Source organism: Lotus japonicus, chromosome 3 (genome assembly GCF_012489685.1).
Source record: "Lotus japonicus ecotype B-129 chromosome 3, LjGifu_v1.2".
Classification (NCBI taxonomy): domain Eukaryota; kingdom Viridiplantae; phylum Streptophyta; class Magnoliopsida; order Fabales; family Fabaceae; genus Lotus; species Lotus japonicus.
Window position 1 is genome coordinate 25,151,971 of NC_080043.1, and position 14,982 is coordinate 25,166,952.

General features: G+C 29.9%; 3 protein-coding genes across 3 annotated transcripts; all 3 read right to left on the reverse strand.

The window, feature by feature from the left end:
• Nucleotides 1-388: 388 nt before the first annotated feature.
• On the reverse strand, nt 389-1,747 carry LOC130748254 (uncharacterized). Its single transcript, XM_057601440.1, has 2 exons — nt 1,008-1,747; nt 389-909 (listed from the first exon to the last, which is right to left on the reverse strand). Exons 1-2 carry the CDS (start codon nt 1,543-1,545, stop codon nt 839-841), a joined length of 609 nt encoding a protein of 202 aa, XP_057457423.1. The 5' UTR covers nt 1,546-1,747; the 3' UTR covers nt 389-838.
• Nucleotides 1,748-1,864: 117 nt separating this feature from the next.
• Nucleotides 1,865-2,674, reverse strand: LOC130748255 (uncharacterized). The gene has a single exon (XM_057601441.1). It carries the CDS (start codon nt 2,592-2,594, stop codon nt 2,013-2,015), a length of 582 nt encoding a protein of 193 aa, XP_057457424.1. The 5' UTR covers nt 2,595-2,674; the 3' UTR covers nt 1,865-2,012.
• Nucleotides 2,631-3,017, reverse strand: LOC130743822 (L10-interacting MYB domain-containing protein-like). Its single transcript, XM_057596047.1, has one exon. It carries the CDS (start codon nt 3,015-3,017, stop codon nt 2,631-2,633), a length of 387 nt encoding a protein of 128 aa, XP_057452030.1.
• Between the last annotated feature and the right edge of the window lie 11,965 nt (nt 3,018-14,982).

The following is a 14,982-nucleotide window of genomic DNA, read 5'->3' on the forward strand; positions in this document are numbered from 1 at the left end:
TTCACGCATTTTTACTCACTTTGTTTACTCTCGCTTGCTCTCGATATTGGTTAGCCTTAGTCTGCAGTTCCATACCGGAACATCTGGAGACACTTACAAATGCAAGGGATCCTGATAGGAGTGACTATGATGAATCTGATGACTTAGTTTGACCAAAATTAGCTATCAAGGAGTGTTTGTATCAATGAGGGAAGCCTGAACTGTATAATTATTTAATGTAAATTTGAATCACATCTACAATGTTAAAATCGACTATGAATTGATGAATTTTCTCTCAAAAAAATTGAAAAAAATATATAAACCAAGTTAAATACAAACTTAAATATAGCCCCATCTTGTAAAAAAAATACTACCACATCAAGATAATATATTTTGAAAAAATCCGGGTTCCATATAAAATCTCTAACAAATTACAAGTCACAAATCCATAAAAGAATCCATGTCAATGGTTTCTATTTTCTATCAATCCAAGTGCTATCTGGTTTCGATCTCGATCCATAACATCATCTGACGCTCTTCTAGGATTATATGAACTCATATTTTCATTGTTAATCCTTTCTCCTTTTTACTCAGCCATATATCCTGGAACATTATCACATCTATTTAATTCCTCATCTTCAACACCACATATTCAAATGAAATTATGGAGAACTGTTGTTGCAACTATGATCTTTTGTTGTTTGATCAATGGATATGGTCTCATATCACATAAGATATGTCACCTTTTCTTCTACATCCCAATTGTTCTTTCAATGACATTTCTTAGTGATGAATGTGCATGATTGAATATTTCTTGTAAACCTTCTGCTTGACTACCACTTCTAAAATCAGGAATGTGTTATCTTTCACCCTTGTATGGTGCTAGATAACCTTTCATGTTTGGATATCCAGCATCAAGATAGTACTTTCCTATAGATTAAAATATTTTATCATTAGTTTGTATGAAAAGTCAATGATAAAAATATGCACATAGAAAATTATACTAGACAAAATAAGATTTTATATACCTTCAGGAGGGTGAGGAAACACATTTTTCATTTCTTCAATCGTCGATGAAAGGATGCGTGTGTCATGTGCAGTACCAGACCAACCAACAACAACAAAAGTGAATAGCATGTCAAAGTTGCACACTAACATGACATTTTGTGTTGGATATTCCTTTCTACCGATGAAGCGAACTTGATCTTTGGATGAAACAATGGCAGGTATATGTGTTCCATCTATAGCACCAATGCATCCTTCAAAGTAAGGCCAAAATCTTCTATCATCTTTAACTTTAGTTGGAATTTCAACAAAGTTAACATCTGGAGGCTTTACAATTTCCTTTGCTAATAAACATAAACTATCTAGAACTTCACCAAACTTCCTACTTACCGTCTCTCCTGACTTTCCAATTTTATTTTGTACAGTCCTATTTGTCTCACTATGTGCACAAATCCAAAGAAACATAGCAAGTGCCTCCAAGGATGTCATTTCCTTAGATGGATGTAACCAACCCCTACTCACCAATAACTCTTCAAGTTTCAATATAGCATGAGACTCCATCCTAAATATGTTATAACTTTCACCTGGAGTTTTAAGTGTTTCTTGAACCCAGCTCCATCCTTGAGAATAAACAAATCTATTACCCTGTTTCAGTAAAAATTTCTCATGATATACACATGCAATAGCTGCCGCACTATTACATATTTTGTAGAACTTTGTACATTTCCTTTTTTTAACTTTTCTTGAATATGCACTTGATTGAATAGAGGTCATCTGTAGAAAATTTTGAAAACAAGGTATTAATAATTAATCAAATGCAAATACACATTCATATCAATAATTCAAATACATATTATAAAATTCAATGCAAGGTCTTAACGCTCACAAAAATATAAAGCAAAATCTCAACCAAGTGACTAGAGATGTTCCTATGACTCGTACTTAAATAAAATCCAATCTACCAAATCATCCATTGAATCACAACCAAGTGACTAGAGATGTTCATATGACTCATACTTAAGCAAAATTCAATCTACCAAATCAGCCGTTGAATCTGTTAAGGACATAAGAATGACTCTATTTTGATAATCTCTAAGTAATTCTAATGCATAGCTATATTGTCGTCTATCCAAACGTCTTTCCTCCTTTAGACTTTTCAAGACTTGAATGCATTCCGGGATGGAGTATTGGCCACGGACATGAGATGTGGCAGGAATTTCTTCTTTTTCAGCTTCATTGTGATTCTCTGCTGCTTCAACTAAGCGCTCTAAACTTTTTCTCATAGCTGTTGCAGTCCCAGCTTTACCCTTGCTCATTGTCACTTTGTTCTTGTTATCTTGTGATACCTTTCTTTTCTTTTTGGGTTGAGTGTTTTCCACTGGACTATAATCACCTTCAAGATTAAAATCATCATTATCAGATTCAATAACTTCATGTGGCATATTTGGAGTAGCATTTTCGGGACATGTTTCAATTGGTACACTCATAGCTGGTGTCCATGCATCTTGACTTGTTGCCACTGCCTCTCCAAAAATGAAATCCAATTCATCATGGAATTCCAATCCTTGATATCTAAATTTCCCATATTTTGGATTCTCATGCATAACCATAAGATTTAAATAAACTAAATTATACCATGTACATTTTTACTGACAAATGTAAATGATATTCACAATACTCACTCTTATCTTAGCATCCCACCATGCAGAATCAGCATCAAAAGTTCCTGTCTGATTATTCCATCCCAAGCCTGTTTCTTTACCCCGTAGTTGTTTCCAAGCAAGCCAATCAATTCTCAAACTATCCATCCTATTCCTCAATTGCTTTTGAAGATAGTTATTAGTGGTGCGTTTTTCAAACTCATCACGTATTTCTTCCCATTTCTTACTTTTAAATGATATGCCTGGTTTTCCACTCTTACGAATCTCATCCATACAAAGATCAAGTAAAACTTTGGTAGTGTATGGTATCAACTTTGCATTTTTCTGACTAGATTCAGAATTACTCACACCTTCTTTCAAATTGGTATCCATAGGCTGCAATGTATTAGAAATCACTAGTCATTCAGTTTTCAAATTAAGCTACTAACTATAAACTACTACATGTTCATTCTCCACCCCATGCAATTTGAAGGCCATAGCATAGAGACAATTACAATAGCCAATTTTTTTTTTGGGTAAGCAAAATGTATTAATATGGAGTACTAGGGGTTCTCCAACCCAACATGTAAAAGAGAACACTAAAACAAAATTGATAGGACACTAAAACACAATGTACACATATAATAGGGAAACAAAATTGATAGGACACTAAAACACTAGAACACTAAAACACTAAAACAGGGAAAGAAAAAAACACGAACTGTTAGTGCAGGGAACACTACAACTCACTAAAAAACTAAACACATGTACACATATAATCCTCAAAGATGAACTAGAAAGTGAATTGAATTCCATGCATGTTCCAAAATAGAGGTTTTCATATTTGTATCAATTCATTGGTCAAAACATAACCCTGTTGCTTTATTGCCTTATTGGAATAGCACAAGATATAATTATCAATTAAAGCCCTTTGCAAATTCTTAAATCTTACAAACGCACTAAGCCTCCCACCGAAACAGCCCAGGTGCCAAATTTTTATACAACATATATTGGAGCCTTTTAGAGATGCATTGACAACAAATTAATAGGATTTAGAAAGGACAAAATTGACAACAACTAGCAAACAAATCCAGAGATCAATTTTTCAGGGTTTTCTCATCAATCAAACATTCAAACTCGGTACAGAACAAAATAAAAATTATAAATCAGAAAGATCATACAGTTCATGTATGGAGAATGTAGATTGAGAGAGAAGCAGTGAAGAGAACTGTGAGAAAACAAATAACGAGAAGAAGAAAAGAAAGCATGAAAAAAAACGTGATGAGACCAGCAAGGAGGAGAGGAAAGGAAAATATGGAACATACCAAATGAAAACGATGGAGGTCAAGAAGTTGAGCCGCTCAACAGCAGGAAGAAACGAACGTCAATTTGTGAATGATGGTTGACACTCTCAACAGCTTATTAGAAAAAAGCTCCCTCATTTAACTTTTTCCTTAAAAGTTACTTATTTATATTTCCTTTGTAAAAAAATAAGTTATTTTTTTAACTTATTTTTTAAGATCTTATTAAAAATTGTGTTTGGCCCAGCTTTAGCTTAAAAGTAACTTAAAAGTAAAAAAGAAGCTGGGCTAAACACTACCTTAGTGTTTTTGTTTCTTATGCGATTATACCTAATTCCTCTACGGTAGAGACAATTTTTTTTTGTCAATGCTTCATGTGTTTTTGCTTCATGATTATTCCCTCTCCTTTTTCCTTCATTACTTCTTGTCTTGTAATAGAAGTTAAGTTGTATAGCAAAAGTGTGTTAATCTAGTAATACTTTTCCAAATGATGATCAGTGCTAGTTTTTTCACGTCCGGGAGAGGGTTTGGGAGTGAGGATTGAAGTTAATATATATAATTTCTCTAATGTTTCTAATGCTTTTATTTGATTTTGCAGTGAAATTTCTTATTGATGTTGAGTGGGCTCAATTTGATTAAATTGACAAACTTGCTTGAGAGTCAAAGTGAGTGATTCATTTCTTATACTTTCTGATCAAAAATTGATTTTTTTTTCTTATATGATTTTTATATTCATATATTTATCTTAGGTTAAAAAATGTCTAGGAAGAAAACTTTTGACTCTTTTTTTAAGAGAAAATAGAGAGATAATGAAGAAACGCATCGTTTGTTCAATGCACAAACCTCTAACTTAGACACAAATGTTGTAAATGTTGTTGAAGTTCAACAACCAATAGTAATAACCTTTGAGCAACTTGTTCAACCACCTCCTTCCAAAGCTTTGAGGATTGAACAAGAAGGAATTAATATTGATACTTTGGTCCGTGATCCTGGAAAACGTCCACAAATTTAGGAATATCTAGTTAATCAACAAGATGAAATTCGAAGAGCATATATCAATTTTTTTATGGATGCCTATCCACTTTATGGCCTAGAAAAGTATCTTCGTCGATTTCAAGCTAATCAGTTTAGACCTTTTCCTTGGTTAGAGTACTCACCAGAAGAATATGCTTCTTTTTGGTTTCTATCCTATTCATTTTCTAAAAAATCTAGTCCTTTAATTTCAAAAGGATTTAGAAATTGGAAAAAAGTTAATAGTGAAAAAGATTGCGCATTTTTAGCTCATATGGGAAAAGGTCTTGATTCACCTCATAATGTTGCACTTAGACGTTGTGAAGATTTTAAAAATCAATTTTGTCATATTGATAAAGTTCTATCTAAACAAACTTCACAATAAATTTTATGTAATCATTTGCGTCTCAAAACTTATGTTGATGTTGTTAGATGGTTGACATTTTACGCTTGTAATTTTAGAAGACATGATGAAAGTGTGGGATCAAGAAGTCGAGGTAATTCTGTTGTGATGATAAAACTTTTGGCTTCTTATAGTAAGGAAGTAAATGAGTTCGTCTTGGAAAAGGCAGCACAAAATGCAAGATGCACACCACCCTCTATCCAAAAGGAAATTTTACATGTATTTGTTGAAAAGGAGCAAAGTGGTGTAGAGAAGAGATTGGTAATGCAAAACTTGTTTAATTGTTTGTGAACCTCGTGACAAATCTAAAAGAGAAAAATGCTTGTTGTTATTAGATTGGTCGATAAGCATGGATATGTGAAAGAATGTTTCTTGGATATGATACATGTGAGAGATACTACTTCATGCACTCTTAAGTAAGGAACTTATTCTATATTATCTCATCATAATCTCAACATTCAAAATGTTCGGGGTCAATGATATGATGGAGCTAGGAATATGCGTGGAGAGTGGAATGGTTTGCAAGCTTTGATTCTTTAAGGTTTTTGGTTAATAACTTACTTATTTCAAAAAAAAAAAAGTGGACAAAATTGAAATAATATATATAATATATTTTTAAGGTAATGGTATAGATAAGTCTAAGACATCATTTATCCACTTATTTTTAAAAAGAGTAAGTTAGAAAATTATAAATTTTATGAAGTTATTAAAATATTACCAAGTGTATCTATATATATATATATAGTAAAAATAATTAATAATGTGTATGCGGGTATTTACCCATACCCATCTAGCGGGTTTTTACCCTACTCATTGTGGGTATTTTTATGGGTACCCAATGGGTCCGAGACTCATTGTCATCCCTAGTGCAATGCAGGATCGGATCTGGATGGGCAAGATGAAACAAGTCTAAATTATTATTTTTCCGACACTTCAAATATTTGACTTGTTCAAAGAAGCTAAAATTTTAACTTGTTATAATAAGACGAAAGATAATCAAAATCTCCGCGTCGGTGATAGAAGACAGGTCGAGTTGCGCGTGACACCACGCGGTCAAACACGTCTAATTTATAGCTTATTCAAATAAGTTAAAATTGTGACTTGTTATAATAAGACAAAATGGAATAAGAATCTCTGCAAATGTTTTGAGAAGTTGTCTGATGTGACAACAAACAAGCTCAAATCATGACTTGTCTAAGTTCTTCCGGTTATCTCAACTCCCTCTACTCACACTTCTCCGACACGAAATCACTCATCTAAAACTCCTATAATCTTAAACGTTGTTAGATTTTTTAGCTTCACCACAATGAGTGAAGTTGTTGCTTTGGCCTATTACAATGGCAAGAAGTTCAACGAAACTGAAGGTCAGATGTTTGAAGGCAAGAGGAGATTCACGCGACCGAAATGCAGTTTGGGCATGAACAACTTGAAGAAAAAAAGTTCATAACAAGTTGAAGCTTAGACCCAACCAGATTATCTCTTTTGTGACCTATAGATTTTTGGTTTCGCACAATCCAATTAAATATATAGGTCTTGTAGTATGCGACACTGAATATGTGAGAATCATGATGGAAACCTTTACGCAGCAAATTTTCATGACAGTGCTGGAATTGTATGTTGACATCGATGAGGCTGGAAATTCATCCATACCAGTCTCAAACTATTCGGGGAATACACAACATACATTAACCTAAGATAATTTACTTATAAACTTACGTCCTCATTGGTCAACAGATCTAGCTTGTTGCGGTACTACATGGTTGGAAATTGGTTCAACTTGGGTTTTGTTGTCCACCTGTTCAAAGGATACTAATCACATTCGTGGGAACGATAAAAGCATGTTGAAAATATTATTGTAAATATGTTTATACCTTTCTCTGAGAAGGCATCCAACATTTAGAGAATGTAGTTTTTTAGGGCCTAAGCTGGGAATTCTCGCCCATGTCCATAGCTGAAGTAGCATTGTACAACTAGTAAGTTCAGTAAGTGTGTTATCGATCGCATTACACATTGAATGGTAGAGATATGCCAAGATTGTTGATCCCTAACTATAAGATCCGCTTGTATCTAAGTTGTCCAACAATAGCAAGTGCCTCAACGGTACTTCACAACCGGAGCTATCTGAGAAGAGCAAACCCCATCAAACGTAATATGTAGGCACGAGCAAACCGCAAAAACGACACATCATCACCAACATGGACCTCTAGATTCTTTTTATCCGTTGTCTTATTATAACTAGTATGTATACCCGTGCCTATGCACGGGGGACATGTTTCCAAGTATATAATAATTTTTTTTAATATATAGAATTATTTATTTTGTATGAATGAACCAAAAATCTAAATGTAATTTATTGTATTTTTAATTTGTTTATGATATAATAAAACAATAATTTGTATGATTTTTTTTATCCTTTTATTTTCGTTTTTCATATCTCCAAATACGATGATAGAAAATATGAATTACATATTAAATTTACATATGTCGTTGCACCGGGGCATATTTCCGAACATATTAAAAACTGTTTTTAATATATGGATTAATTTTTTTATATAAATGAAAATAAATATAAAATAAATTTTATATTTGATTAATGTGTTTATGATGTAAGAATATAGTAAATTACATGATTTTCGTTTTTTTATTTCGTTTTTCCTATCTCTAAATAATTATACACAATTTAGAACATAGGGAAAATGTGATAGAAAAAAGGCTAATTGCACTTTTGCTCCCTGATCTTTCACCTTTGTGCGATTTACCTCCCTCATCTTTAAAATGAGCGAATTCCCTCCCTCTTCTATTAATATGCGCGATTTAGGCCCTTCCGTTAGTTAGCCGTCAAATTACTAACGGCGGTTGCTATTTTCACCCTCCCTTTTACTAACCACACCCCCATATCAGAAATAAAAATAAAAATAAAATAAAAAAATGGAGGTAAATCGCACAAAGGTGAAAGATCAGGGGGCAAAAGTGCAATTAAGCCAAAAAAATAAAAAAAATAAAAGAAATAAATTAAATACAATTAATAGAAAATAAAAAAAACTGAAAAAAATATTTTTATAAAAATCAAAGAAAAAATAATAAAATAAATGAAATAAGTTAAATACAAATAATAGAAAATGAAAAAACATTTTTATAAAATAAAAAAAAAAACTGAATTTTTTTTTTAAAATCAAAGAAAAAAATGTTTTTATAAAATCAAAGAAAATAAAATATTTTTTTTAATTGAAGATAGAAATTTAAAAATAAAATAAAAGAATAATTATTTTTAATTTAGTGTATGTGGTGTAAATAGAAACAAATTCTTCTTTTATTTTATTTTTAAATTTCTATCTTCAATTAAATAAAATATGTTATTTTCTTTGATTTTATAAAAACATTTTTTTCTTTGATTTTTATAAAAAAAATTCAGTTTTTTCTTTGATTTTATAAAAATATTTTTTCATTTTCTATTAATTGTATTTAACTTATTTCATTTATTTTATTATTTTTTCTTTGATTTTTATAAAAATATTTTTTCGGTTTTTTTTAATTTATAATTTTTTTTAATTTTCTATTAATTTTATTTAATTTATTTCGTTTATTTTTTATTTTTATTTCTGATAAGGGGGTGTGGTTAGTAAAAGGGGGGTGAAAATAGCAACGATCGTTAGCAATTGGACGGCTAACTAACGGAAGGGCTTAAATCACACATATTAATAGAAGAGGGAGGGAATTCGCTCATTTTAAAGATGAGGGAGGTAAATCGCACAAAGGTGAAAGATCAGGGAGCAAAAGTGCAATTAAGCCTAGAAAAAATGGATCACATTAAATTACAATATTTTTGCACTATATAATTTTGATTTCATAATCCCTAAATAAATACGGACATTTAAAAAATATATAAAGAATGCAACAGATAGCTCATTCAGAGCATTTGAAACAGAGGCTTTGAAATGGGGATATGCGTAAAAAGATGGAGAAGCTTTCATGTAATTTGGGAATTGCTCTCTCTCTCTCTCTCTCTCTCTCTCTCTCTCTCTCTCACACACACACACTCGACCCATTAAATTAAAATAAAATTTGTTTTTTTGTTATTTTTAATTAGAAATATTTTAATGTAAACGTTCTTGCCCGTCGGATCCTATTTTCAAAATCAATTTGTAATGCTTCTGTATATCTACTCCTAAAAATATTTAAAAAGTCTAGAAAAAGAATAAAAAATTATATTAAAATATTTTCTATTAGTTTCAACTTGAAGAGATTTTCATGCAAAATGTTCCTAATCGTATCAACTTTTTACTATGCAACCTAAACACCAATAAATATAGAATATATATTTTCAATCCCCGTGTGCCTATATATTAATATATATATTTACTTCTTAAAATTTAATTTTGATTATTTTTAACTTGGAAATATTTTAATGTAAATGTCCTTCCCTATGAGATTCTCATTTTACAATCACATTGCAACGCTTCTGTATATCTACTCTTAAAATTACTTAAAAAGTCTGAAAAAAGAACTAAAATGATAACAAAACAATATTTCTATTAGTCACAACTTGAAAGTATTTTCATGAAAAATGTTCCTCCCCGTATGAGCTTTTTAATATGTAACTTAAACATAAAAAATTTAAACTATACATCTTCATTTATTCCAATTCTCGTCAAAATTTCCTTATATCATATACCTTTAAAATTATGAAAAAATTCTAAAATTACACTTTTTTTTTCAACTTGAAAATAGTTTAATATAAATGTTCTTCCCCGTGAGATCTATATTTTTACAATCAAATTAAAATGGTTTTTTATATCTACTCTTAAAATTATTTAGAAGTATGGAAAAAGTACTAAAATTTTATTAGAACATTTTCTATTAGTTTCAATTTAAAGTATTTTCATGCAAAATGTTCCTCATGTAGGAGTTTTTTACTATATAATTAATAAGTATAGACTAAATATGTTTATTATTTTCTAATTCCACGTGGGAGCCATATATTCACAATCAAATTATAGTGTTTATATATATCTACTCCTAAATTAATTAAAATTTTGGGAAAAGGACAAAATTAAATTAAACCATATTTTCTATTAATTCCAACTTCAAAGTATTTTCATGTAAAAATTGCCTACGCGTATGAGCTATTTAATATGTAATTTAAATATAAATAAATAAAAGGTACATATAATACATTTAACTTTAAAATTATGAAAAAAAACTAAAATTTTATCAAAGTGTATTGTTTGTTATTTTCAAATTGAAAATATTTTAATATAAATTTTCTTCCGCGTGGAATCTCTATTTTCACAATGAAACTAAAATGGTTATGTATATCCACTTTTAAAATTAATTAAAAGTTTGGAAATAATTCTAAAATTATATTCAAATATGTTCTATTACTTTCAACTTGAAAGTATTTTCATGCAAAATGTTCCTCATGTAGAAGCTTTTTACTATATAATAAATAAATATAGAGTAAATATGTTTATTTTTCTCTCATTTCTCGTGAGAGCCCTATAATCACAATCAAATTATAATGCTTATGTATATCTACTCTTAAATTATTTAAAAAACGTATGAAAAGTTACTAAAATAATATTAAAACATTTTATATTCTCAAAAACTTGATAGTATTTTCATGCAAAATGTTCTTCATGTAGGAGCTTTTTATTATATAATTAATAAATATAGACTAAATATGTTTATTCTACTCTAATTTCCCGTGAGAGCTCTATATTCACAATCAAATTATAATGCTTTTGTATAACTACTCTTAAATTATTTTAAAAGGAATGAAAAATTACTAAAATTATATTAAAAAATTCTCTATTAGTTTCATCTTGAAAGTATTTTCATGCAAATTGTTCCTCATGTAGGAGTTTTTTACTATATAATTAATAAATATATACTAAATATGTTTATTCTTCTCTAATTCCCTGTGGGAGCCCTATATTCACAATCAAATTATAATGATTTTGTAAATCTACTGTTATGTTATTTAAAAAGTTTGGAAAAAGTACTAAAATTAAATTAAAACATATTTTCTATTAATTTCAACTTGAAACTATTTTCATGTAAAATGTTCATCCCTGTATGAGCTTTAAGTAGCTTACACAAATAAATATATACCATATTATTTGTTAATTTATTCCACTCCACAAATTTTTAATATCAAAATTTTATATTTTTATATATATTTACTTCTAAACTTATTAAAAAAATTATAATATTGATAAAAAAAATTATTTTAATTCAGAAATAATTTAGTGTTAATGTTCTTCTCCGTGAGTTCCCTAATTTGACAATCAGATTGCAATGCTTTTGTATTTAAAAAGTAACATTAAAAAATATTTTATATTTCTTTATATATGATTCGAATAGAACTATTTTCAAAGTAATATGGAAGTACCGAGTAACAACATAAATTAATCTTGCTAATAGGAGTTAATTTATCAAGAAAAAAAATCTTTTAGTACTCGTGGAAGTTCTAGTTTTTCCTTTTAATTTATGTTACTTTTAATATATTTCCTTCTAAAACTATTTTAATTATTTTGAAAATAGTAATGAATAATTATAACAATTCTTTACTATATATATAATTTTTATCCTAAAAACACTTTATGATAAAATAAATTTGTGGAATCTCTCTTCAATACTTTTCTCTAATTTCTATTTCCAATTTTAGGTTTTACTGTTACATTTGAATATTAACTATAAAATTATATATGATTCGAATAGAACAATTTTCAAAGTAATGTACGTGGAAGTAACCAGCAACAATATAAAGCAGCATCTGTGAAACTTGGAAGTACCAACCACCTCTAGCATGAGAAAAAAGTAAGAGCCTTAACCTTGTCCCCAAAAGCCATATAATTTTAATTAACTTTTCAATACAAACTAAGAAAATAAAATCTTGATAATCAAATCTTATGTCTAATATGCATATTTTGTCTTTAGTGTCATGAAATCCTCAAGCTTCGATGTGCTTATCCCAAGACTTTCCTTCCATATTCTGTAAAAAAATGTAGTGAGAAATTATAGCATAGTCAATCGCTCAAAATGTAAAAAATTTAAAAACTACAGGGGTTCAAATATGTTCTCATCAGAAGCTAATTCCAATAATTAATGATCATAATCAGGAAAGAAACCCACCATAATCAAGTTAGAAACCCACCACTACATCACAATGCTTAGTTATGCCACGTTACTGACAGAGTATGTCTCATTCCTTTTTAGATTCTAATAAGCTTGTTGATGCATTCTTACCTTGCACTTGAATATTCCTCATAGACTTCTTTTGTGAAATGAAAGTTAGGAAGTTGGAATTAAACCACCATATAAAAGTTCAAAGTTTTCAAGATGCTCCATAATGAATGAGTTTAACAGGTTAATTCTTCCTAATTTCATCTGAACCATCTTAAAATTCTTAATAGTTCCTTAACGAAAACCATAAGGAGCTATTGTTAGTGAGAAAATGGGCAAGAATAAAATTGAACAAAGAGATAATGTCAATCTTCTTTTAGAGTGCATCAATGGTGAAGAGCTGTAGAAATTTAGAAGAGTAACTATGTTGGATAATGAATGAGTGAGCAAACTAATGAAATGCAATACATACACGCTCACAAACCTGTTCCTGAAGTTCTGATTCTGCATTATTTAGCACCCTACATCATCATTAGATAAAGGAGAACAACATAATAGCTTTCAGAGTTTCAACAACCATACTACAAACACAATACAAACACGCTCACAAACGATTAAAAGGCGCATGACAAAATTTAAGAACTAACACAGGAGAGAAGCAGAGTTGTGAAAATCATGTGGCTGAACCAGTCCTCTTCAATTCCTGTCAAGAAAAATAAAAAAAATGTCAAGAAAGAAATAAAATACTGATGAACCTTAATTTCCATAAAGTGTGAAGGCTCAACTCGATTTTGGTTCTCTTCAAGAACCAAGCATGAAATGAGCCGAGATATAGAAAAAGAAGAAGGTTGCACACAAAAGGAGAAAATGTATAGCAGGGCAAACAATTATAAGAGAAAAAAAACAATGCAGAGAAGAAAATCTGAAAAAGTGAAGCAATAGAGAAGAACACATATGTTTTTATAATTTCAATTGATTCAGTCATCTGATTTTAAGGCATTCAAGTGATTGGATGATAGTAGAGGTTGTTATAAATTAAGTAGGTAGAAAAATGAAGTTTGAAATTTTAAATTAATAATAATTGCAGGTTTATGAAAGGTATTGAGGAAGCTATTAACGATTGAGTGAGAAAGAGATAAGAAACAACTTTCAGTTTTGGTAACCACCCAAATAGTTTAAATGTGCATTTGAATTAGAAATAACTATAAATTGTTAATATGCATTGTGAGTTACTATAAGAACACGTGATATAATAAAAGACAACAATTAAAGATACCAATGAAAGCAATTAGCAATTTTAATAAGTTCAAAAAAAATTAGCAATTTTAATTAGAGATTTATGATTGGTCAAAAATATATCCATAGAGTAAGTATTAAAGAGCACTAACCATGTTATCTCTAATTGGCTATTTATGTGGTTGAAATAATCATAGTTAAGCAATGTAACATGAAAATACTTGGACAATAGTGAATAAATCAATAAGTAGGAGAAGGAAACAATCTTCCTGCAAGCACAACATTGCCATACTCATTTGGTCGGTCCTGCAGACGAAATACAATAAAATCTCACATTGACACCCTTTGGCGTTTACGTTGACTATTAGGATCAAAGCTCTCTCTCAATGAAATATTCTCTATCCAACCATCTTCGCCGTAGGGAAACATCAAAGGTTATTGAAGAGGCATGAAATGGGGATGAGTCTCATGAAGTCTTGTAAGACCACCACTGTGACTGTTAACCACGATATCTCTTCCAACCTCCAAATTTGCAAAATCTCCAGATGTTTACGAACGGTAGCTTGAATTCTGAACCCTAAGGATTTAGAAAAAAAAAATATATAGCAATCAGAGAGATACATAACATGTCAATTTCTTTAAATTAAAAATTTATAAAATCCGAGAGCAACAAACAATTCAATGATTTACATTTTAAATTAGGAAATCCGTAAAAATCAAATTAAAAGCTTATCAAGAATGAAATAATCAAGGAGAGGATATTGGTCATACTACATATTGGTTCATATATGATAAACAACTAAATTACGAAAAAAAGAAGATATATGGATCATATTTCATATTGGTTCAAATATCATTAATATGAAAAAAAAAATATCAATAAAAATACCTGATCATCCATCAATATCATCTCTATTCCGGTTACTTGTTTTCCACTACGAATGCACCATAGCCTAATAACCCTGGTAAGAACATTCCAATTATCCCTGATTGGATTGAGGATGACAATCTTATCATAAACATGAGTCATTGTAAGAGGGAAAACTAAACAACTGAAATAAGAAGAGAGGATTCAGAAAGGGATTCGTTTGATTTGAGATGTAAAGTTGTTGAGGTATTTATAGGAGAAATAGATGATTGTATCCGAAAATTTATTTCCAATAATTAAAGAAGTATTGGGAACATTGATAAATAATGAATATGATGTATTACTCCCAAGATAATTGTGGACGGCAGCTTACCCAAAAATTCTTAAACTCTTAATATTTCGTTTTTTTATTGG

Bases quoted from the DNA above. Each gene is read 5' to 3' on its own strand.
- LOC130748254 (XM_057601440.1), bottom strand. From the start codon at position 1,545: ATGGAGTCTCATGCTATATTGAAACTTGAAGAGTTATTGGTGAGTAGG. The intron at 910-1,007 runs GTATATAAAATC...TTTAATCTATAG, and splicing joins GTTTCCTCACCCTCCTGAAG to GAAAGTACTATCTTGATGCT.
- LOC130748255 (XM_057601441.1), bottom strand. From the start codon at position 2,594: ATGGTTATGCATGAGAATCCAAAATATGGGAAATTTAGATATCAAGGA.
- LOC130743822 (XM_057596047.1), bottom strand. From the start codon at position 3,017: ATGGATACCAATTTGAAAGAAGGTGTGAGTAATTCTGAATCTAGTCAG.